At 30.4% G+C, this 23896-nt stretch overlaps 5 protein-coding genes across 5 annotated transcripts; 4 read left to right on the forward strand and 1 right to left on the reverse strand.

The window, feature by feature from the left end:
* Positions 1-964: 964 nt before the first annotated feature.
* Positions 965-3827, reverse strand: LOC124536451 (epimerase family protein SDR39U1). Its single transcript, XM_047112998.1, has 5 exons — positions 3613-3827; positions 3187-3391; positions 2858-3092; positions 2289-2522; positions 965-1559 (listed from the first exon to the last, which is right to left on the reverse strand). Exons 1-5 carry the CDS (start codon positions 3635-3637, stop codon positions 1353-1355), a joined length of 906 nt encoding a protein of 301 aa, XP_046968954.1. The 5' UTR covers positions 3638-3827; the 3' UTR covers positions 965-1352.
* A 165-nt stretch (positions 3828-3992) lies between these two features.
* LOC124536312 (tRNA-splicing endonuclease subunit Sen34) lies at positions 3993-6599 on the forward strand. Its single transcript, XM_047112833.1, has 7 exons — positions 3993-4517; positions 4668-4754; positions 5047-5182; positions 5281-5396; positions 5479-5589; positions 5988-6137; positions 6326-6599. Exons 1-7 carry the CDS (start codon positions 4466-4468, stop codon positions 6520-6522), a joined length of 849 nt encoding a protein of 282 aa, XP_046968789.1. The 5' UTR covers positions 3993-4465; the 3' UTR covers positions 6523-6599.
* Positions 6600-7088: 489 nt separating this feature from the next.
* Positions 7089-8451, forward strand: LOC124536313 (programmed cell death protein 5). Its single transcript, XM_047112834.1, has 4 exons — positions 7089-7289; positions 7595-7703; positions 7978-8234; positions 8333-8451. The coding sequence occupies exons 1-3, from the start codon at positions 7224-7226 to the stop codon at positions 8190-8192; spliced, it is 390 nt and encodes a 129-aa protein (XP_046968790.1). The 5' UTR covers positions 7089-7223; the 3' UTR covers positions 8193-8234; positions 8333-8451.
* A 4401-nt stretch (positions 8452-12852) lies between these two features.
* Positions 12853-15617, forward strand: LOC124536224 (lipase 3-like). The gene is made up of 5 exons (XM_047112714.1): positions 12853-13021; positions 13243-13444; positions 14074-14444; positions 14525-14683; positions 15192-15617. Exons 1-5 carry the CDS (start codon positions 12875-12877, stop codon positions 15570-15572), a joined length of 1260 nt encoding a protein of 419 aa, XP_046968670.1. The 5' UTR covers positions 12853-12874; the 3' UTR covers positions 15573-15617.
* Positions 15618-20077: 4460 nt separating this feature from the next.
* LOC124536231 (lipase 1-like) lies at positions 20078-22636 on the forward strand. Its single transcript, XM_047112722.1, has 5 exons — positions 20078-20247; positions 20413-20614; positions 20755-21122; positions 21196-21354; positions 22186-22636. Exons 1-5 carry the CDS (start codon positions 20098-20100, stop codon positions 22573-22575), a joined length of 1269 nt encoding a protein of 422 aa, XP_046968678.1. The 5' UTR covers positions 20078-20097; the 3' UTR covers positions 22576-22636.
* The last annotated feature ends 1260 nt before the right edge of the window (positions 22637-23896 follow it).

Here is a 23896-nt window from a genome sequence, read left to right on the forward strand (position 1 = left end):
AATAGATTATTCGACCTTTATTCTGTATTTAATATATATAATTAAGTAGATACTAGTTAAGTATTTTATGTTATTGTCATTCAAAATATTCCACACTGATATTTGTACTTTTAATTTGTTAATAAATTATTGCTTTGCACCAATGAAATGATTGATTTATTAATTTCATTTTTCCAAATTAACATCACTAATGTCTATCATAGACGTACATATTTATAAAAAATGTATAAAAATAATGCTTACATAATTTAGTTAAATGTATCAACAACATGTTGCTTTTATGGTACAAATCTAAATAAATAAGCATAATAATATGTTTAATAATAAAACTTTGGAAAAGTTATAAGAAGAGTGAGGATACAAATAATAATATTGTTTATTTATAAAAGAAATCATATATGTCGGCGCGAAACCACGAATTTAAGAAAAACACGTGTCCAGGAATGGTTATTTTAATAATAATAATAATTTAAAACTTTTTGTTTGTTAAATTAGTAACTTTTATTGAATTGTGAAATGTTAAATTAGTCGAAATATTTTAATGTTTGTAGTCTACCCACCTATTTTTGTTATAAAAGATCAAGCGCCCGCCGGTATAGACAGACTTGGTCGAGCCGTCGGAGCGATCGGACCGTCTCATATTGGAATAAATCAGAGAAGAATATTCCCTAGTTTAATTTCAAACCTCCGAGGATGGATAAAGATCGAAACCCTGACACTCGTGACGTCATGTTTTTTAAAAACGGGCTCGGACATGCTGCTCCGTTATATATTATCACATATATTCGAAACAAAGACCATACTTGGTGGTAGAGCTTTGTGATAGCCTGTAAGGTAGGCTATCACAAAGGCCCTAGATACTACCCACTCATAACATATCCTAATTCTGCTGCCAAACTTGTTATTGTCGTATTCGTGGTAGTAAATCAGTGTAATAACTAATAAGGAATGGAAAAAAATTCTAATGGAGAGCTCTTACCATTAGTCATATTATTATACGACCTTATTATTTAAAAAGAAATTTAATTAAAATATTATGTATATTTTTTACAATTAATGCTTCATCATCAGTGTTGTGAATCTTACGCTGAAATGCTAATAATTGTTTACATTGTGCGCGAAAGATGAAAATTATTGTTGTTCAAAGTTTAGGATAAATAAAGCTCCGAATTAATAATTGAACAAATCTTTAATAAACATATTATTTGTAAGATCGAATTTTATTTTAACGACACCAATTTTGTTCATATCTTTTATATTGTGTTTTAATTTTTAACTTTAAATGTTTAAAATACATTTTATCTATTTTAAATTAATTATAAATAATTATTCCTTATAATATTCAGACTAAATTAATTCTTTGAGAATAAATGAGCACATTCTGCACAAGCTACATCTATATTAGGGTACTTGTATTGAAAACCATATTCCAATGTTCTTTTGGGGGTAACATGTTGGCCCTTAGTTAACATCATCGCTCTTTCCTTGTGGAGAAGAATATTAAGTACAAATTCTGGGACGGTGAAGAAAGCTGGCCTTGATAGTGCTTTAGCAAATGCCTGAAAAAAATAATAATAAGTGAAATGACAGCTTCTAAATATCTTAATGTTGAGGCTCTCCTTTTGAGCAGCTTTGTCCTTGTAGCTTCTACTCGATTATAGATTAGGGGAAACATAGGTCGACTGGGAGCGTGGCGTCTCCTGTAATACGGCTACTCAGAGGTCGGGATCGGAGTATGGTTTGAGGTTGGGAGTCCTGGCGCTCGTCACGGTAGCCTGCGTAAGCGATCCCGTGTCGTCCGCCGAAATACGAAGAGGGTACCGCTGGTTTTTTTAGTGGGTAAACCCGGTGTGTTTGGGCGCACTCGGCGTTCAGGGCTCCGGGGAGTCCCACACACCCCCCCACTTTCCATCACGTGGGGGAAGCGCGTAAAGCGTTTTTCCAGCGTAGTAAAAAAAAAAGGGGAAACATAGGTGGCATATTTTTACTCTACAGATGTAAGTTGTTTAATTGTTTTTCCTTCACAGCTGAGCACAAGATGAATAAATACAAATTAAGTACATAAAATTTCAGAGATTACTGGCTGAGTTTGAATCTGCAATATTTTAGCTTACCTGTACAAATTTACTTGTTCTTACCTATTGTACAGTTAAGTCCTTATATATTTATTTATACATGATGAAAAATTGCCTTCACATTATATAATCAGTAAAATGCCACAAAGGACTACTTGTAAATAGTATTTATCATTTTTTAAATCTAATTATTATATAAAAAAATGTAATTACCTTCGTAAAATCTGTATTAGTAATAACTTGTGGAGCAACACCATTTAATATGCCTTTAACTTCTTGATTTTCTATTGCAAATTGAATTAGCCTGGTTAAATCTTCTATATGAATCCAGGGTAGAAATTGTTTACCAGATGCAATTGGGCCACCGAGGCCAAAATAAAATGGCAGTATCATATTCTTAATCATACCACCTTCACGACCTAACACCACTCCAGATCTGATAATTACCTGAAAACAAGAACAAAACCCTTGTGTGATTTATTCCACTATTGATATAATATTTCTACTACACTTATAGTACAATAAAATCAAAAGTGGATTTAAAAGTACTGAAAAATTTATTATACACAGAGTGTACAATCCAGATAGATTAAGAGATATTTCATTCACGTCAGTATGGTCTGTAGGTACGAAAATATTCCTTATATATATGTATGGAATAATATTTTTATCTTTCATTTCAGTTACCAAGGTGGCACAGCATTTTAACCATTTTTGGATATTCTTATAATATTAAGTGTTACATGCATTGAATAAGGTAACAAAACTTTAACTACACTTACAAGCCGGACAGGTGGATCTACATAAGCAGCTTTCTCCCATTCAACAAGGAGTTTTGAGAAAAAATCATTCCCTGTTGAAGGACTAGACTCATCATATTTATTGGTTTCAGATGGCTCATAGGCACCAACACCGGTTACCAAAACAAAAACTTTGGGTTTATTTTTGCTTTTGTTTATTGCTGTAGCTAATGCTCTAGTTGTGTATACCCGTGAGTTCAGAACATTTTGTTTAAATCTGAAAGTGTAACAGTTATTATTATTGCTAAAAAAATGTTCACAATTAATCATAATACCAATAAAATATAATCAGAAACCAAACAGACACAGACCCAGGACTCCATATTTTTGTAAAATCCATGAATTGCTGGCCAGCCAGATTTACTACAGCACAAGTATTTGATGGCAACCCAGATGCTTCCAAAGATGTCCAAGATATATTATTGGCAGCAGGCATTCTAGATATATTGACAACATTGTAGTTATTGGCCCTTAAAAGTTTATTTGTACGAGTTCCCACAAATCCCGTGCCGCCACCTACAAAATTAAGAATTTTATATGATAGAACTATGGTATCAATCGTTCTACTTTTGGTATTGGCAATTTTTAATTAAAAACAACTGAATGTATATCGAATTACTTTTCATTTAACTCTTTTTTTATAATTACATTATACATTGGTTAGGATTGATATTCTCTGATACAAGGCAAGGTAAATTTGGCAGTATTTTTAACATTTTATGCAGATATTAACTCACCGATTAGAACTTTTTTTGCTGCCATTATTTTAACAGTTATGTAACTTTTAACCGTATACGATGTATATAAAAAATCTAGTTAACATTAAACATGTAGATCTATAACCTTTATTTTAACTTATTATCTAAAGACTAGTTTACGATTTAAATGATTCTAAAAGTTTTCATGAACACTATTGTTTATAGTGAAACAGCTGATATTTTCTCTCTTCTCTGACAAGTGACAAGATAACAAAAACAGATAAGTAATATCACTTTTGATATAAAGTAACTGTACTGTCACTTGACACTTCACTTTAGTCTGGTGTTTATTTATTTTTTTGTGGCTTTTGTTGGTACAAAAACTAATATTTCTTATCTGAAATTAGTTTTCTTCAGGTGGCGAAAGGATGTATTTTAACTATTACCTAATTATTATTTATTGTTCAATCAATTTTTAATTGAAGGGCTTCTGAAAATTACGTTTTTCAATTTTTGGGACGAATAGAGGAAATAATAAAGCGAATCTATCTCTGAAAAGAGAAGTGCAAGTATTTAGAATAATATGATATGATAAATTGACAACTCTAAAGTAAATGTTTATGTCAAAAATGACAATGTTGACAAATAAACAAAACTATATTAACGAACTCGGTAGTACCTAGTTATTTTCTAATAAACGCACATTTATAAATAAATTATTATGTCGTATAATAAACACGATCTATAAAAATAGAAAGTTATACATACCAAATGTTAGGAAATTACTTATAGCAATAACTACATAGTAAATTTAATTTGAAAAACGATTATAATTAAGTCATTTAAACCTAAGATAGGTTTATAAATAAAATTTGGTACAACAGAGTGTATCATGATACCTTTATATGTTAATGATGGTGTTGCATATGTTTGGAATTCAAAAGGTATTTTTATTAAACATTTTTTTTTTAATAATAAATGTAAACTACTTACATATTTTCTTTGTGCTTAGACAAAAAAAGTCATGGAACTACTTTATTAGTTTTTTAATGCTTAAAATGATAAGAATGATCTGACTTTATGTGGTCTTATAGATTGGCATACTCTTCGATCAACTCATAGGATATGTGGTGCATTGATTGGTACCATAGTTTCATATCCTCGTCAAAATGAATTCCAAGGTAAGTTTTTGTTGTAGATGTAATAAATGAAAACAAATCATAGATTTATAAAAATATAGAAAAACTACAAATTATTTGTTTTAATTATGTTTTCTTATCAATTACAAGATTTCTAGTTAGGTTTTTGGGATATTGGTAGTTTCATGAGTATTCCTATGATTTAAAGCCAAAATCTTCATGAATTTCCAGTAACATTATTACTCCATTTAAACTGTTTATTTAACAGTCAAGATTACCTCCAAAAGTTCTTTTGTGATTAACTTAATAATGATAAAATTGGTTTACATTACAGGGTTACCAATGGCTTTGATGTCCGAGGAAGCAGCATTACTTGTTGAAAAAGGGTTATGTGAATTGATTGAACTGCCTAAGATAAATGAAGAACTTTCAGAAGAAAAGAAACAAAAAATTCAAGAAATGGATCAAAAGTATGGAATAAGATTTTTTTGTGCAGTGCTTTAATAAGATAATAATTATAAAGATATATGTCTTGATGATAAAAAAATATTTATAATTCAAATTGTAGGATAATAGATGAGCAATCAGAAGCATTGCAGAAGAGGAAAATAGAACAATTGTCACAAAAGATAGACATAATTGTTGCAGGAAAGAAAAAGAAAATGATGTCAAAAGGAATATTTAGTAAGAATACAGTCATTATTAAGAATATATATGTGTATTATACATATCAGTTATGACTTTGTAATCATAATTTGTGTTGCAGATACAAATCTCGATAAAGACACATTATTGCAAGAAGAAATTAGTAAATTATCGAAAGCAACTCCTGCAAATATATTAATTCATCTGCCAACAGAACATTTTATAAACACAGGTAATTTTTGTATTATATCTAAAAAAAATATATACAACATTTTATTTTTGGAAACTATTATCTCCTTGTATTATAACAAGAAGTATTAGTCATACCTAAACCATGAATATGCCACTAAGCATGGGATCCAAGATATTATGCCCGTTGCATTGATCACATTGGTTCAGGCACAAATCCATTGGTGGTATTTAAATAGACAGGATGTAATAATATTGAAAATCATGAATAAAATTGTCTGTTGTAACATCTTATTATTTATGAATTTTTTTAAGTGGATATTTTGTCTATGTAATTCTAATTATTGTCTTTAATGTGAATGATATGTCCACAATTTTAGGAATGTAATGTGAAGCCTCTTAATAGAGTTTCATTATTCTATTAAACAATTAATTTTTTAGAGAGTATTAAATTGGAAATAGATGTTTTGAAACCCTGTATAAGGTTCGGAGATGGAGCAATCCGCTATACTATTTTCAAGGATTTATGGGAAAGAGGTTACTATGTAACAAGTGGTTCAAAATTTGGTGCTGATTTTCTTGTATACCAAGGTATAATTTTATGACTTTTAAATGTTTTGCCTTTTTTGTCTTTTCCCATATAAGTGTATATTATTTATTGATCATGTGTGCTATTGGTAGTATTTTGTTAACTTTCTTAAATGCATATTTATTATTATAAAAGATTGATTTTGATTGATTAATAAAACCATAAGTATATATTTTTATCAAAATTGCAGGTGATCCTGTAAAATTTCATGCAATGTACATGTTGAAATGTGTAAGTAATATTGCACAATGTTTTCGACCTGCAAACATAGTTACATTTGGAAGATTATCAGTGGCAGTCAATAAACTTGCTTTGTATGGTTTTTGTAATAATTATGGAAAAATTGAATATCAAACAATACAATGGCACGATACTTTGAATGGTTGACTTTCGTAACTTATGCTAAGACAGAAACATTTTGTACCAGATTTCTTTGAATAAAAATTATTATTTTGTTTAATGTGTTTTTGATGATTTATTTAATAAAGTGACAAATTATGTCCTTAATTGTAAATAATAAAATTATATCTACGAGATTAGTTTTTATAGCTTTCATTTTGGTAAAGTAACTAGTTCTTTTGTCTATATACTTATTTTAGAAGTATATCTTCTTCATTATGGCTTATGATAATTATTGAAATAAGTACTTTATTTAAAGAAAACAATAATTATAAAAACATTTTGGAAGCTGTGTTTTTTTTGTTATTTAAAAAATCAATACGTAATATATTTGATTTTTTTAAGAGCAAGGATAAATACTACTAGCATACACACAACCACACCATGCTTTCATTAATCGTCAGCGTAATTATTTGTGACGTAACAATTTTTATTTGCATATAATTAAAAACCTTCCTAAATAATACATCTGTTAATAAATATTGTACTTTTCCTTTATAGGGGTTTTAGCTACAAAGTTACAAACTGTAATATACCACAGAGTACAAAATCATTTGTCATTTACCTTTGTCTCGTCCATTACATTGTCAAATGTCAAGAATTACTTGACATTTTAAATAACTCTTTTTTGCATTGAGAAATCATATATTTTCCCTAAGAAAAACTAACAGAACTTGAATATTAATAAAATGGCTGATCCCGAATTAGATAAAATAAGACAGCAACGTTTAGCACAGCTACAAGCTCAACATGGGGTAAGTACCGCTATTGAGGTTATAAGCGTATTAAATCTAGTACCAATATATTTTTATTTTCTTTTATTACTTATCTTTTTCATAACATGAGGACCAATATTTATTTAAAGACTTTTTATGAATTTTGTTTCGTTTAATAACTTCAATGAGTTACATTCCCAAATACAAAATGTAATTTTTATATTGTATGCATATGATTTGTTTAATTACAATAAATTAGAAGTAAAGACAAATCATATATTTTTGATATTAATTATGAAACATGTTGACTGCAAATTATCATCTGGCGTGATTTTCTTTTCAAGGGCGGAGATCCTAATCAAGCCAAGGCTCAAGAAGAACGTATGCAGGCAATGGAAGAAGCCAAACATTCAATTCTCGCCCAAGCTTTAAGTCAAGATGCTCGAGCAAGATGTAAATATACCCTCATTTAACCAATTTTACTTACAAATGAGCCAAAGTCTATGATGACAAGGCCAATCTCATTAATAAGAAAGTCTCCAAGTGTAAATATTATTAATTATTAACATCACAGTACTTCTTAATATATTTTTATTATAAAGATATTGGCTACACAACTTTTTCATTAAGCTAATAAATGAGTTTTATGTTCACTTGGAGTAATATATGTATTGTTTAATGTGGCTATAATAAATATTTTTTATAATTATTTATTTTTACTTTACAGTAAACATAATCAAGTTAAGTAAACCAGAAAAAGCTGCAATGGTGGAAAATATGATCTGTAGAATGGCACAAATGGGACAAGTCAATACAAAGATATCGGAGAATGAACTGATCCAATTGCTAGAATCTTTGAATCAACAGATGCCTAGATCAAATAGCACTGTAAAGTTTGATAGAAGACGAGCAGCACTGGATTCTGATGACGATGATTTGTAGTACTCAATCAACACAAAACATCATTGCAGATTACACTCGTCCTACAATACAAGAACTGAAATAGAAATACACTGATATGAATATGATGTCAACAGTTTGCAATACTGCTATAGCTGATTGGACCTTTTTAAGAAGTGATGTAAAAGCAATATTTAGGTTATAAATTGCCTTTAATGTCAAACTGTTATTAAAAAGAGACTTGAGATTTGTGTTACGACTGCCTTTCTTGAAAATGAAATAAACTGCTATTTTAATTTGACTTTCTTTAAATTTCCATTTTTAAAGACTAGATTTATTGATTGAAGCTGTGTATTATTCTATTGTTTGCTTAATGTAAATTATTATAATTATTTAGTTAACGGTTTGACTTTTAAGGTATGGTATATGTATGTCGATGCAACAAGTTCAAACTAAATTTTTACTGAATAAAAGACTTGTATTTATGATAAGTGTTATTTGCATGGCATTAAGAAGAAATTAAAACTAAAATCAATATATTATGTTCTAAAAAAACTTCATCAAAATACTATGCTTTAATGTTTGAATTTTAATAGTTATAATTTAATTATTTGTATCATTTTAAATTAACTATGCTTATATTAAAGGTAAAAAATTCGTAAAGAGTTAGATTTATCATAAATCTTAGTTTTCATAATCTTTAGTCATTTATAACATGCATTTTGATGGAACTAACATTAACATTTAATTTTCTTAACTTAATATTTTATATATCAATTAGCTTACATAGGCTTTATAAATAAACTTTATATAAAATATGGTTATTTTTATTTTCAACCGACTTCAAAAAGGAGGATGTTATCAATTTGTCTGTATTTTTTTTTTACAGAATACAATAATTACAAGATTTCAATTAGTCAATATTATTTACTGCTTCACAGTTTATAAACACTGGATAACTTGGACCGTCTCATTCGTTATTGTCCTATACGCCAATGAATCCGGCTTTCTAGGCCCCAGCTTGTCGTGTAAGAGACATTGATGTTTAATATTACTGACATTTTTACGAAATGAGGATGTCGATCTTAAGGGAGACAAGCCAACTATACTCTAGCCACATTCGATCTGGAATTTTAGTAAACAAACCATGTGTCATCATAATTAGGGTTGATACACTCTTAATAAAAAATAATAATTATTATAATTACAACTATATTCATTATAACACAATTTCCTGTTTCAACACAAAAAATTGAATTTAATACAGAATCCAAAAATTTGGATTTCTGGATACATAATTTATATGAAAATTAGCTTAAAATAAAAGTTTAAATTTTTTTAATTACCACTATAATATTACTACAAAACTAACAACCCTATATTTTAAAACTGACGTAAAGAAATCGCAGGTTAGTAACATTTGGAGTGTTTTTTAAGCAATTGGAAGGTAAAATATAATAGCGATACAAGCTCTTCGTAATTGGTGGTGTATATTTTTAGTCGTATTATAATGGTAGTATAACCACAACAGGTTAAGAATTTTAACATTACACACAACGTTTCATTACACATAGATTAAAAAAAAGACATCTTGTTTTGGCTAGCATAAATATAGCACTAAAATCACTGTTTCAAATTAATCTTAATGAGTCCTGTCGTTTGGGAGGCGATAGATAAAGTTAATAAAGCGAATTATATAACTACGAGGTAATTTCTGATATCATTTTAAAATTGGAGGTATTAATGCGCTTAGTCCTTTGTCTTAAATATTTTATTATTAATCATCAAATTTAATTTTTATTAACATCAAAAATAATTGTTGTACATATTTCTAAAAATGTTTTGAGCATCTGCCTGACGTTGGTTGCTAAGCAACGCTTTGTTATTAAACATTCCACATCGAATTTGGCTGGAGTATAGACAGGTCATTTTACCTATAGTGCACAAGCGTGCGATTGCAAAGAGTTCAGGATATCTGACCGTGATTTTCCTAGTATGTCTATAACATGTATTTCACATTTATATTCTATTTTATTTTGCTATTAGTGCAGTATATTTAAAAACAAAACGAAGAGGAATGTTTAATAAAATATTGGAATGTGGAGTAGCAAAACGCATAATTCGACCATCTTTAGGAGCATCTATGAGGAACTGACCATTTTATATTTTTATGGACGTATTTACGCAATGCAAATGTCCACTTGTTAACTAAACACGTTTCCGTTTCGTTTGAATTGTTATTTGTAGAACGCCTAGAGTCTGCCGCCTAGCAGATATAGCAGAGAGAGTTGGTATGGTCAAAACGACTACCGATTAGAATCATATTATAAATACATTTTCTAAAATATATTAATTGCAAGATTAATTCATTCAATCATAATAAGGTCAACACGAAAATGGCAATTTAAATCGAAAAAAATATGTTAAGCGTAATTAAGGGAAGATAATAATCTGTGTTTAAAGAAAAAAACATAGCTGTTCTTACTTTTATTGATAATGAAATATCAATGTGGATTTTTATCTGCACAATGTGACAATATAACTTGAGTTATTGATTTAAGCCCCTAAGCTGTAGATTGTACTTAGATAAATCTTTTATGCAATAATTACGTAATTAATTATGTTTTCCTGACCGAGTTTTGTCACGTTGGTCTAATGGATCTCAGACAGATCTTCAGGTTTGGGTGCAAAAATAAGTACTATTTGTTTATGAGCCTGCTGTTATAATCCAAGAATGTGGCAATCAGGCTTTACGTTGCTAAAGATTCCTGAATGCAACAAAAAAATAATAGTTGAACATTAAAATAATCATATATTTTGCACAATTTTCAATAACTTCTTAAAAAAATAGTAGGTAATGATATCTTATAACAAATATGGTTAAGACTTTTTTACTTCCAGTTTGTCTCATATCGAACTTACCTTTTGTCGTCATAAAATAATTTAATTAATCGTGTCAAAGTAAGCCAATATGCTTTGCATGTGAATTATTGTTATCAGTGTATATTATGAGTTTAAAATTGATTATTTACTAACGAAAGTTGAAAATAATACTTAATTTATTCAAAAATCCATCAATAAAAATCCAAATTTTCAAACGTTTGTCACGTGACACAAAACGCTCCTGATTGGCCGAGCTTATGATGAAGTCACTTTCTTGTAAACTTTTCTTTTCAACCGACTTCCAAAAGGAGGAGGTTATCAATTCGTCTGTATTTTTTTTTTTTTTTTTTTTATGTTTGTTACCTCATAACTTTTCACTGGGTGGACCGATTTTGATATTTTTTTTTGTTTGAAAGGTAGTGCTTCCCGTGGGGTCCCATTTTTTTTTTATTTTTTTCAGATGATGGTATCCTTATGAAAACGACATAAGTCTTAAATTTGCATAATGTATAGTATAGACTACTTAAAAGTCGATTAACGATTATATCATGTAGTTATAATTATTGTTATATTTGGAGTCGGTGTCAGCCAATAAAACCCTACATAACCCTACGTATATCTATCAAAAAACAATACGAGAATACTTTAATAAATATGTTTTTTACAAATTACCTTTTACACAATAATATACTGGATCAATCAAGGGGCTCGTATCGCTTCTTTCTTTTGATTGTTGGGGCAAGGGCACCGTGGCTGACACCGGCTCCAAATATACCAATAACTATAACTACATGATATAATCGTTAATCGACTTTTAAGTAGTTTAATATTTTTAATTTCATTTAACTTAGGAAAACTCTAAAAAATATGTTGAATACGCAATTATTTTTATTACTTTTTCGTGCATATTCATTTGTTTTAAAATAGTGTTTTGTTTGAAGTCGGTTTTTCTTTTTGTTAAAATTTTTATTTATCTACTATATGTACCACAGATTAAAATACAAGAAAGTGACGTACCCGACCCCATTGCAGCGCCATATTGTCAAAGTAGCGTTTTTGCGCGCTATTTAAATATGGCATTTTTAATATGATATTTTTCGGCAAATATGAAAAAAAAACCAACTTTTACTGGGTTCCTTAACTTCTACTTAATATTATAAAATGGAGCCGATTACATAAGTTTTATAATGCATGAAAGTATATGATCCAATGCAGTGAACAAAATTATAAAATATATATGATAATCTTCAGGATATATGACACATAGATAGTGTTTTGAAAACATGATATAATTCATTTGTACGAAAGAAATAAATCATAAAGTTACCTCTACAAAAATATTTTAAGGAATAAAAACTAAACTTATGTACATGCAATGATTCTGATTTTTTGACAGATTATTCTAAAAGCAATATACTAGTTTAATAGTGTTTTACTTTTTTAATCCGATCAATCGTTTTTTTTAAATCAGCTATTTTTATTTTCACAAAAAATATTACGTAAACATGCCGTACTCATGTGCGTAATATTTTGTGTGAAAATAATAACCGCCGTGTACAGACAGCGCAAAAACCATAAAGGTAATCAATATTTTTCTGTTGATTTTAAGGACCAACTTATCTTTTATATATACTTCTGTGTCCTCATCCTGATCCTGATTTAGTTTCAACGATATATATATCTTTTTATAATCACAAGTATTTTTTTTTAAAGGAACCCCTATAACATAATTAAAGATATCATGCATGTTATTTTAATTAATCGTTTGATACGAATTTTATCAATGCCAGGTGTTTTATAAAGGTCTAATTTAAATCGCAGCAATCAGTTTTGAATGAATAATGTTAGGTATAGTGCTATTGAGTTGTGTTGCAGTTGTAGCGGGGGGTCGCTCTCCTCATGCTGACTATATCGAGGAGTTGATCAAGAACAATGCATTTGGAGTTCGCGTTTCAGATAATATAATAGAAGATGCAACTCTTGATTTGGTTAGTAAGCAAGCTAAATTATTTTTGACTCAATCAGATAAAAATATTAATAAATGATAAAAATTACTACTGTTTTCATTATCTAGCCTTCATAATTACATACATTTTATCATAAATCACAAAATTCTATTATCAAACGCATTGGTCAAATGAGAAAAAAATTGTATTAAAAAATATCGATCATCAAAAAATATTAGGTGTAAAAAGTTTTATAATTTTAGCCGGATTTAGTAAGAAAATACAACTACCCCTTTGAAGAACACTTTGTAACGACTGAAGATGGATATATCTTGGGAGTGCATCGAATTCCCCATGGACGGTCTTCGGACAATACTCCCGGGGAAAGACCAGTTGTGTTCCTCATGCACGGATTATTATCATCATCAGCTGAACATATTATATCAGGACCAGGAAATGGACTTGGTAAATAGCTTGATTTCTTACGTTATTTCTTATTCACAATGATGATTTTTTAAAGAAAGGTCAAAATAAAGCTTTTGTCTAAATCTTTTAAAAAAATCTTTACAAGAAAATTAAATTAAGAAAACTTATTAATTCCTACATTCGGCGACAATTCATTCAATTGTATGTGTGCTATTGTATGAAGCATTAATACATAGGTAATATGTAAGTACACTTATGTGATAAAAAAAAATCGTGTTTATTTTACTACTAGTGTCCCGCCCCGGCTTCGCAAGGGTGCAATGATATGACATCACAGTAGAAACTTCTAAAATTATCGGTGTTTCTTTACTAAATTGTCCATGTATTTTATACAAAAACCTTCTTTTCGAATAACTCTATCTATAAAAAAATAAAGGCATTAAAATCCGTTGCGTAGTTTTAAAGATTTATAAAGCATACATAGGGATATAGAGACAGAGAAAGCGACTTTATTTCATAGTATATAGTGATGTTTTTGTTTTTATTTCTTTTCGGTATTTGGGTACTCTACATTCTTGAAAATTATTCCTTTTCATTGGCCATTAACCTAATCCTGTATACCAAATTTTATTTAAATTGTATAACGAAAATGAATGTCATTTTTTCAGCTTACCTCTTAGCTGATGAAGGCTATGATGTCTGGTTGGGCAACGCTCGAGGAAACTATTACTCACGGAGGCATTTGAGTCTAGATCCAGACGCTCCCTTTAATGCTGATTTTTGGCAGTTCTCTTTTGATGAAATCGGAAATAGGGATTTGCCGGCTATGATTGACTATGTTCTTATGCATACAGGAAGATCAGCTTTGCATTACATCGGATATTCACAAGGAACCACAACTTTCTTTATTATGTGCTCTCTCCGGCCACAATATAATGATAAAATAATTTCGATGCACGCTTTAGCACCTGTTGCATACATGGCTCACAACAAAAATCCTTTGTTTTTGGCTTTGGCTCCCTTCTCAAAGGATATAGCGGTACTATATAATTTCTATGTATATAATCTTTACAAAATTCGTCTTAACACGTAAGTGACCGAATATATTTTTTTTTCTAGAGTATAGCATCACTAATTGGAATTGGAGAATTTTTACCCAATAGAGAGATTTACACCTGGGCAGGTCAGGCTCTTTGTATGGATGGTATGATACTCCAGCCTATTTGCAGCAGTATTCTTTTCCTCGTGGGTGGATGGAACGAGGCTCAACATAATGCAGTGCGTATTTAACTTTTTCGATAACAATACCCACTTAGTTTTTTAGATTCAACATACAATTCGCTGGCGTCATGTTTCGACATTAATACTCACGTAGGCTTCGATTAGATAGTGATTTTGTATCTTAATATTTTAATAAGATTAAATATATTAAATATATTCATATCAGGAACATTCTCTTAATAATATTGGATAACGTTTTGGCACACCTTTATACACACTTAAAAAACTTTATCTAAATAATGCCAATTTGTAAATTCAGTACTAACGAGGCGGCAACTTTTTGTTTGTGTGTTAAAGAAATGAAAAATCTTGTAAATGTTTCACATCCGGGAAAAGGTCTTCTTTTCTCTTGAGGTGAAAATAAGAAGCTAATTTTCGAACTAGTTACCAGGATACTCCAATTCGGGTTGATGGATTTCACACACGATTCTCACTTGCGAACATATGTTATAACTCATGATGATGTATATGTTTATTACGTATGTATTTTTATATGTTTTTACAGACGATGTTACCGGTCGTATTTGGACATATACCCGCAGGAGCGTCAGTAATGCAGTTTGCTCACTTCGGACAAAGTATAGTCGACAAAGACTTCAGACGATATGATTTCGGTACATTACAAAACTTATTACGATATGGAACTGCTATCCCGCCTAAATATGACTTATCTAACGTTGTAGCACCCGTTTTCTTTCATTATTCTGTGAGCGATCCGCTGGCTGAAGTGGAAGATGTGTATAGGTTGTACGAAGAATTGGGAAGACCGATGGCAAAAATCAGGGTGCCAGATTCGAAATTTAGTCACCTAGACTTCCTTTGGGGTATTGATGCTAAAGAACTGGTATATGACGGACTTATAAATTTATTAAGAATAATGGGCTAAAAAAAGTTACGAAAGGTAATTGAAAAATATTAATAAACATGTATTATCGAATTTCTTTATAGTTTCATTTCATGTGACATTGAAATCCGCAAAATATATATACACATTTTATTACTACTACCAATATTATTCAAAATCAGGAGGTAATAAATAGATATATAACAAACACTATAATATAAAAATTACTTAATTTACTTTTACATTTACGAAAATTGAAAATGATATTGTCTATTTTCGGTCAAATATATTAGTTGCTAGTAGTAGTTAAAAGAAGTACTAGTTAAATATTATAATAGCCGTAAAAATCATATATTAGATCATTTCTCAGATCGATTTTTAGTTTAGATTTGTAAATATTAATGATTTCGATGATTCTTATTTACACCTCCTTTTAAGCTTATAACTTGTATTAAAAGTGGGGCGGCAATAGCCCAACATTACCATTAGTAAACCTGTCAATGAAATCTTAACTTAGTAAATAAATACTTATATTGAAGAAGTTTCTGCTAACGAAATTATAGTAGATATAAATATCTCAAAATTTCCTGGAACTGCTGTAATCATTCCTTAAAAGGAAACGTTAGTCTAAATGAAGTCAGAGAGACATACCGCAAATTACATTTCTAAGACTATTGTTCTTTGGTAGTCAACGGCGCTTTGATTGTGTTCGTAACCAACGAAAGATATTCTCACAAGACTGCTTTCTCTAACAGGATTCTAAGCTTTCAAGAAATGTGCAAAGCAATCCTGGATTTTCGAAGTTCGCAAGATTGGTTTTATCGTTTGATTTAAATCCAATTTTCGTAACAGCAAAAACAAGGATATTGCCAATAATGATAATAAAAAATAACCATTTGGTGATCATTTTTCTTAGTAATAATCATTTGAATTACCTGTATTATTTTATTCTAGTACTAGCTGTTTCACGCGGCTTTGCTCGCGTGAAATATAAATAACTTAACAGATTTATTTAAAAAAAATCGTTAGAACACTGGTGGTTCATTCATTTCCATGTTCCAGTTCCATCATAATGAATGGTTATTTTAAAGATTTGACCTTGTGCTTTGTTAATTGAGTTTAAGCGCAAACTGTACACTATTGAACTTAAAATATATATTACACTGTTTCTCATCTATCCATCCATCAAGTGATAACTGTAACCCCTAAGACATTCCGATGGAGTGCCGTAACTATTAGTTTGGTTTTGTTGCATGATTTTGGAGGTCTTCAATCCCGCAGTATGTTACTGCGGGATTAATACGAATTAATATTGACACTACAATCTTCTAACTTAAGAATGACGGACCTCAAGACTAACCTTAGGAATAGAAAAGCCAAAAATCGCTTAAATAAATATCTACTAATTTTTAACTAGTTTACCAAAAATGTAGTTTCATGTTTCTTACTTCAAATATGGAGGACTTCCAGATTTACCAATATACGAAACCTTTATTTCACCCCTTAGGGCTAAAATGTCCAGAAAACTAAAATACGTATGTACTCATCTTTAATCAGTATCCACCTAACATATATACGAACTGGCAATCCCTATTACACCCCTTAGGTCTGAAATATCCGGATAAGCTTAAATATGTATTTATTTATTTTTAATTAGTATTCAAAAAATAAAGTTTCAAGTTTCTAACTTACAAAAATAACGGACTACCATACAAACTCTGAATGCTTTTTCACCCTTTTAATGGTAGAATATTCAGAAACACTCAAATACGTATCTACTCATTTTAATGAGTATCTCAAAAATAAAGTTTCATGTTTCTAACTTAAGAAATGAGCAACTTCCAAATTTTGGAAATTCTACCCCTAAGGGGGAGAATTTCCAAAATTCCTTTCTACTCAATAAATTCATCCTACTCACTATATTTCAAGGCCCTAACTTTAATAGTTTACGCTCGGCGTGATGAATCAGTCAGTCAGGACTTGTTATTTTATATAGGTATAGAGAAGGAGATTGTTCTGCTATGTTGTTTTATTCTGATTGTGCTCTTAATGTAAAACAGGCGTATATAATTCACAAATAGATTTCTGTTCTTATAAAATCAGGTATATTTGATATGACATGTTTAAGATAGTCATCATTTTCCCATTGGGAAATGGCGTCGATGGTATAAGGGGGTTAGACATCTTCATCACCAAAGACAATCTCAGTAGGTAGGGTAACCGTAGTAGCGCGCTATAGTATTTGCCCCATGGAAGCAGTAAATTTGGAGAGGTGTCACGCAGAACATATATCTGAGACCTACCCGACGCTGGTCGCATTTCATTTGGTTGAAGTTTAGCCAGGGTTCTGTGCAGCGCCCTCTGCACTATTTCAAGTGAGTCTTGCCCATATGAATGTACTCAGAACTTTCAGTGTGTCAGGTCTGGCGTTACTGGACAAAAATTGATAAAATGCAGAGGATAGTTCCGCTGTGCAGTGCGGGTAGAGGAAGATACCCAACCATCAAAAAGGGTAAGGTTCATCCCGGTTCGACGTCAGACCTAAGAGGAAGCTGCACTATCATCCTTCGCGCCACTTTTTAGGTTGGGTGGAACGGAGCACTCAGAAACTCGTGCAGGTGTCCTGATGGAGAGTACCGCTTTGGGGCTTAAAATATGCTTATAATTTTGACCGAAATGATCTAATATTGCTATTATTTGTGTACTCATTAAAACAATACAATTTAAACGTAAAACTCATAATATGTTTTTATGCGATTACGCGATAGATGAAATTGGTTGGACTTCGATATCACTATTTGTCCTCAAGATATGCAATAACGACAATGTTATTATAATATACTTATATATTTTGGACATAATATTTATACGTAGATTTAGACACATACAATTACTTTTATTTATATTAATAATTAAAAATCCTAGCTAACATTACACGATAGTTCGATTACATAAGGTAGCATTACACACTTAAGTATTTCAAGTCAATTGGCTTTTTTATAAAGAATCTATTTTAGGAAGTTTATTGCGACATAGTTTTTATGAATTTATAGAATATATAATTCTTGTAATAAACTAGTATAAATTGTCAGACCTGCGTCATCGAAAACACTTCACACTTGAAAGTAATAGACTTTTTTTATATAGATAGGATTTATTCAATAAATCGGATCGGAGCATTTCGAAATTACGAAGCATTTCTCAAGTTATTTGGAATATTCAATGGTGTTACGGAAAAATAAATCACGTCTTATTTTTACCGATGGCCTTTCATTTCTTACAACCCACTCTCATCAGGACGGACTATCTGTTTGGTCAGCCTGCAAAACGTCCGTCTAAATCTTCGGAGGTGTTTAAATGACGGCGTTGCTATAGCGAAGAGCCGTCTAAATACTCGGATTGGATATGCTGTGAGATAATCTGCCGACGACAACACAAGTGTGCTCACATGCTCTCGCTACTCATAAAATTTTTGGTTTTGTACTCTTCTGTCACTAAATTTCGTCCTATACGATCATCCAAGGAAGAAATCGACATTCAGTAAAACTTGAACTGGAAGATAATTCAACCATTCAAATGTACTTGCTGAAAATTTTTTTTCATAGAAAAAGATGGACCCAATGATTTATTTGTCTTAAAGTCTGCTTCTTCTTCTATTCTTGAATACCAAAGTAATGAGGAAGACAGCAAAGACTTAACGTAAACAGATTGGTGCCGCCCTGTGTATGTGGGAAAACCCACGTCCGGCTGTTGTCTTTCGTAAAAAGAACTTCTTAGCTGACAATACTAATCAGATTGATATGAAAATAAATATTCTTTTTTATACATTAAATTAAAAAGAGGTATTGTTTTGATTTCCGATAGTACCGCTTATATTGGTTGTAGTTTTTGGTTATAGTTTCAGCTGTCTTCATCAGTTTGAGATTAAAACATGTCTTATGTTAAAAGAGGAACATCTTCAATTTGGATAAATTATTCATATTATTAAAACTATCTAATCTAAACTTTGTATGCGAGAATTGTAGATAGTTACATTTTTAAATAATAGAAAATCGTGTAAACATCGCGCGTGGCGCGGTCACCGATTAATTTATTGATACGAATCTTAATTACCTAGTGTCGTTATGGCCGACACTCTGTTCTATACTGAATTTCGAAGTGCACAATAAGGATATTCTGGTAATCATTTAATTGATGGGATCTGTTTTTTAGACTATGTCTATAATCTCTTTTCATTCCAGTTAGATTTACCGCCCCGTCATAGAAACATGTATCTTTACACAAATTTTTGCGTTACAATAAATCGGGAATGGCACTGGCCAAAATTAGTCAAAGATATTATCATCATTAATACAACTTTAATCAACATTTTTCTCATATAGATATGTTATCATTTTTAAAATGTTAGTTATTCGCAATATACTATTAAGCGATACAAATAATAATCTTTTAAAAAATATATTACACACAGACGTAATCGAAAACAGATTCATTATATTTGTAGATTAAAGATAAATGTTAATATAAAACAGTGATTTAATGGGGAGTCATTAGTGATGGAATAAGTATGTTTGTAATTGCAGTGTTTTTGAGCGTGGTGGGGATTGTAGTCGGTGGCCCTTCACCACATGCTGACTATATCGAAGAATTAATCAAGTCCAATGCATTCGGAGGTCGCATATCAGATAATGTCTTGGAAGATGCAACTCTTGATTTGGTTAGTTGACATACAAGATTATTAAAACTGCGTTGCATTCATTATTATTGCCAGAAATATATCGATATTCTATTTATTTTGAATACTTCTATGTAATTATTAACGATAATTTTACTTTTCATATAAATATTGATATTAAAATGTAATTTCTATTTATTATTTCAGCCAGGATTAGTGAGAAAATATAACTATCCGCTTCAAGAGCATTTTGTGACGACTGAAGATGGCTATATTTTGGGAATGCACCGAATTCCTCATGGACGAGTTTCAAATAACGTTTCAGAAGATAGACCGGTTGTTTTTCTTATGCACGGGTGGCCGACGTCTTCCTCTGATCATGTGATTATGGGACCAGGATCTGGAATAGGTAACTTATTCTTGATTTTAAAATAAGTTTTGTGCGATATCATTGAATAGTTATTGCATTATATGCGAAATGCGTATAACATAGAAATATTTTATAAAAGTTTTCTTTGCATCATACATAATCTTTGGACATTCTTTCAGCCTATATTTTAGCTGACGAAGGTTATGATGTGTGGATGGGTAATTCTCGTGGAAATACCTTTTCACGCAGACACTTAAGTCTAAATCCAGACAATTCTAGAGATGGTTTTTGGGAATTTTCTTGGGATGAAATCGGCGAAAAAGATTTGCCAGCAATGATTGACTATGCTCTTCTACACACGGGAAAATCGGCATTACATTATATTGGTTTCTCTCAGGGAACAACTGTTTTCTTTGTAATGGGTTCACTCCGACCAGAGTATAATAAGAAAATTATATCCATGCATGCAATGGCACCTGTGGCCTACATGGAACATTTAAAGGACCACATATTTACGGTGATTGCACCTCACGGAAGAGACTTGACGGTAATTGTTACTATAACTGGCTCAAGTTTTTTTAACCCTATTTTAACTAATTTATTATATATATATATTTTAGGCAATAGCTTCTGTATTGGGCATCGTGGAACTCTTTTCTTATCGGGAGATTTACACGTTATTAGGTCGTCTTTTTTGTGTTGATGGAGCAATAACTCAACCATTTTGTAGTGCTATAATATTTTTAATAGCTGGATGGAATGAGAACCAGCACAATACGGTATGTTACATTTTTATATAATAGATAAGTTTTCGTAGATGTAACAACATGTATAAGTCGTTTGTTTATATATGTCCAATATATTAATATAGTAGTATAAAATTCATTAACATATGCGGCATAATATCAAATAATTTTACATATTGGCACCAAGGGCACTGAGTGACATTTACAGTTGCACAGTTATATATATATATATACACACTGTTTGTATACAAGGGCAAAATATCCAATTGCCTTTGTTTAAATGGCAACAATTATAAGTATTGTTGTTGTAATTTTTTCTTATATATGATTTTTTACGTTTTTATTATAAGTATAATTGCAACACTTTTTAAAGACCTTTTCTGTTCTAAGCTTTTTTTTAAATTTTTATTTTACAATGACAAATTAGTTCTGTAAAGATGATAGGCTTTCCTAAGAGCATTTTTCAAATGTCATAGCGTTTAGAGGAACAAGTAACGTATGATTATTTATATAATATTTAAAGATGGATTTATAAAAATAATAATTAGGAGGAGCACGTCGAATGTTTTTGTATTGATAAACAAAATTATTGTCTAATTAAAATGCTTTATCTCTAATTTACATTATTGATATGTATCAGATTAATCATTATATTTGTATTACTCAACAAAATGTTATTTCAATGATAATAAGTGTTGAGTCACTAATAGTACTTAATAGTATTTAGCTGTAGTACTTATGAAATGTACTGTTGAAAAGGACTTTTTTTGAGATTCTGCTGATTCTTCTCGATAGTATCTTCCGAATTAAGAAAATACTTTGAGAAAATATTTGAATTAATTAACTTAATTTTAATTTTTACAGACAACTATACCAATTATATTAGGACATACGCCAGCGGGAACTTCAGTGAAACAAATGGCCCACTTTGGACAAAGTATTACGGATAAAGAATTTCGTCGATACGATTTTGGTCTTCTGCAAAATATGCTGAAATATGGCACTCCAACCCCACCCAGTTACGATTTATCTAAAGTTACTGCTCCCGTCTTCCTCCATTATTCAGACGGAGATCCGATTGCAGTCGTTGCTGATGTAGACAGATTATACAGAGAATTAGGAAGGCCAATGGGTAAATTTAAAGTGTCACAGTCGACCTTCAGTCACGTGGATTTCATGTGGGGTATTGATGCGAAAACATTAGTGTATGATAAAGTGATAAACTTTATGCGCTTTATGGATCTTCAAAACTGATAAAGAATTTGAACTTTGATTTTCTAAAAAAAATTGTTGTTATATAAAATATTTTACTACATTTTGTTTATTTTTTTTATATTTGTCTAAAATATTTCAATACCTTAATTACCTCATAAATATAAACTAAATTAGTTAATTTAAATGTCTTAAAACGTAACAGCATGGATTGGGTAAGTTAAAAATACCGTCACATAAATACAAAATGTCAATAATCCTGTATTTGCCCTCGCCTTGTCAAGTTGTATGTACATTCGAAGCAATTTTCTACTCGCCGCCGAATCTGATACTTTTTATTTTAATCACAAATTATAAATTGCGTCTTGGCGATTCGTGTTCAAAGGTTCCTCTTTTAAAGGTAAGTACATAACATGATTAAGCGTAGGACGATGATAAACATTCGATTGGTAATCTTGGACTGGTGAGATTTTAATCTAACGCCCCCCCCCCCCGACGCTATAACAGAAGCTTAAACATATTTCGCGTAAGATTTTTATCTAGAAAATGTTAGCAACAACATGTACGACGACGAGAAAAAAGTTTTTAACAGCATAATTTTTTTATAAGTGGAAATATTTTTATGTTTAGAATAGTAAAAAATATCCAAATTCGTTGTGACGCAGTTGTTTTTTCTTTTCAAAATAAGCTATACTTATTGTTTTATTATAACTTTTTGTAAAAATGTTTAGTGATTTAAATAGTACCTAAATTTTTACGAACGAAGTATATCGGGTCGCTGCTACTAGTATATGTATATTTAGGAGAGAGATCTACAGAAAATTTTCGCTGCTATGTAATAATTTGTTGAATTTTGTATCAAAATGCGAGTCAGCCGATCTGACCCGCATTTTTATTCTGCATTTGTATTCATTAATTTATTCTCGCTCACAAACTTCACGAGTACCGTTCAAGAAAGTCTCTGTTTTACGTAATAAAAACACAATTCTTAAGATTTTTTTGTTTTTTTTTATTGAACTTTTATTTAAAGCGTACGTTGAAATACAAATTTGCGCCGTATTTTCAGCCCTCTGCATAAATTTGGAATATATTTTTGTAATAATATTAAAAAAATATATAGGTAAATACAACACTGATTGCAGACCTTTTGAATACAATAATTTACATATATTTTATAATGAATCACAAAATCATAAACAATTATTTTTTTAAACGCTATTTAGAATTAATTATAATTTCATTCATTAAAACTTTATTAAAATCATTAAAATTGAGTATTCTTTATTACTATCTAAAATTAACTTTATTTACCAGGCTTTCAACGTGTCCCTCAAGGACATTACTTACGTACTTTGTGTATAAT

The sequence above is a fragment of the Vanessa cardui genome, chromosome 16 (assembly GCF_905220365.1).
Source record: "Vanessa cardui chromosome 16, ilVanCard2.1, whole genome shotgun sequence".
Taxonomy (NCBI): Eukaryota; Metazoa; Arthropoda; class Insecta; order Lepidoptera; family Nymphalidae; genus Vanessa; species Vanessa cardui.

Coding starts and splice junctions, on each gene's coding strand:
- LOC124536231 (XM_047112722.1), top strand. CDS start 20,098: ATGTTTGTAATTGCAGTGTTTTTGAGCGTGGTGGGGATTGTAGTCGGT. Junction 20,248..20,412: donor AAGATGCAACTCTTGATTTG/GTTAGTTGACAT, acceptor TTATTATTTCAG/CCAGGATTAGTGAGAAAATA. Junction 20,615..20,754: donor GGGACCAGGATCTGGAATAG/GTAACTTATTCT, acceptor ACATTCTTTCAG/CCTATATTTTAGCTGACGAA.
- LOC124536224 (XM_047112714.1), top strand. CDS start 12,875: ATGTTAGGTATAGTGCTATTGAGTTGTGTTGCAGTTGTAGCGGGGGGT. Junction 13,445..14,073: donor AGGACCAGGAAATGGACTTG/GTAAATAGCTTG, acceptor TCATTTTTTCAG/CTTACCTCTTAGCTGATGAA. Junction 14,684..15,191: donor ACGAGGCTCAACATAATGCA/GTGCGTATTTAA, acceptor ATGTTTTTACAG/ACGATGTTACCGGTCGTATT.
- LOC124536313 (XM_047112834.1), top strand. CDS start 7,224: ATGGCTGATCCCGAATTAGATAAAATAAGACAGCAACGTTTAGCACAG. Junction 7,290..7,594: donor AGCTACAAGCTCAACATGGG/GTAAGTACCGCT, acceptor TTTCTTTTCAAG/GGCGGAGATCCTAATCAAGC. Junction 7,704..7,977: donor TCAAGATGCTCGAGCAAGAT/GTAAATATACCC, acceptor TTTACTTTACAG/TAAACATAATCAAGTTAAGT.
- LOC124536451 (XM_047112998.1), bottom strand. CDS start 3,637: ATGGCAGCAAAAAAAGTTCTAATCG. Junction 3,093..3,186: donor ACAAAAATATGGAGTCCTGG/GTCTGTGTCTGT, acceptor TTACACTTTCAG/ATTTAAACAAAATGTTCTGA. Junction 1,560..2,288: donor CTAATACAGATTTTACGAAG/GTAATTACATTT, acceptor TATTTTTTTCAG/GCATTTGCTAAAGCACTATC.
- LOC124536312 (XM_047112833.1), top strand. CDS start 4,466: ATGATACCTTTATATGTTAATGATGGTGTTGCATATGTTTGGAATTCA. Junction 5,183..5,280: donor ATTCAAGAAATGGATCAAAA/GTATGGAATAAG, acceptor TTCAAATTGTAG/GATAATAGATGAGCAATCAG. Junction 6,138..6,325: donor TGATTTTCTTGTATACCAAG/GTATAATTTTAT, acceptor TCAAAATTGCAG/GTGATCCTGTAAAATTTCAT.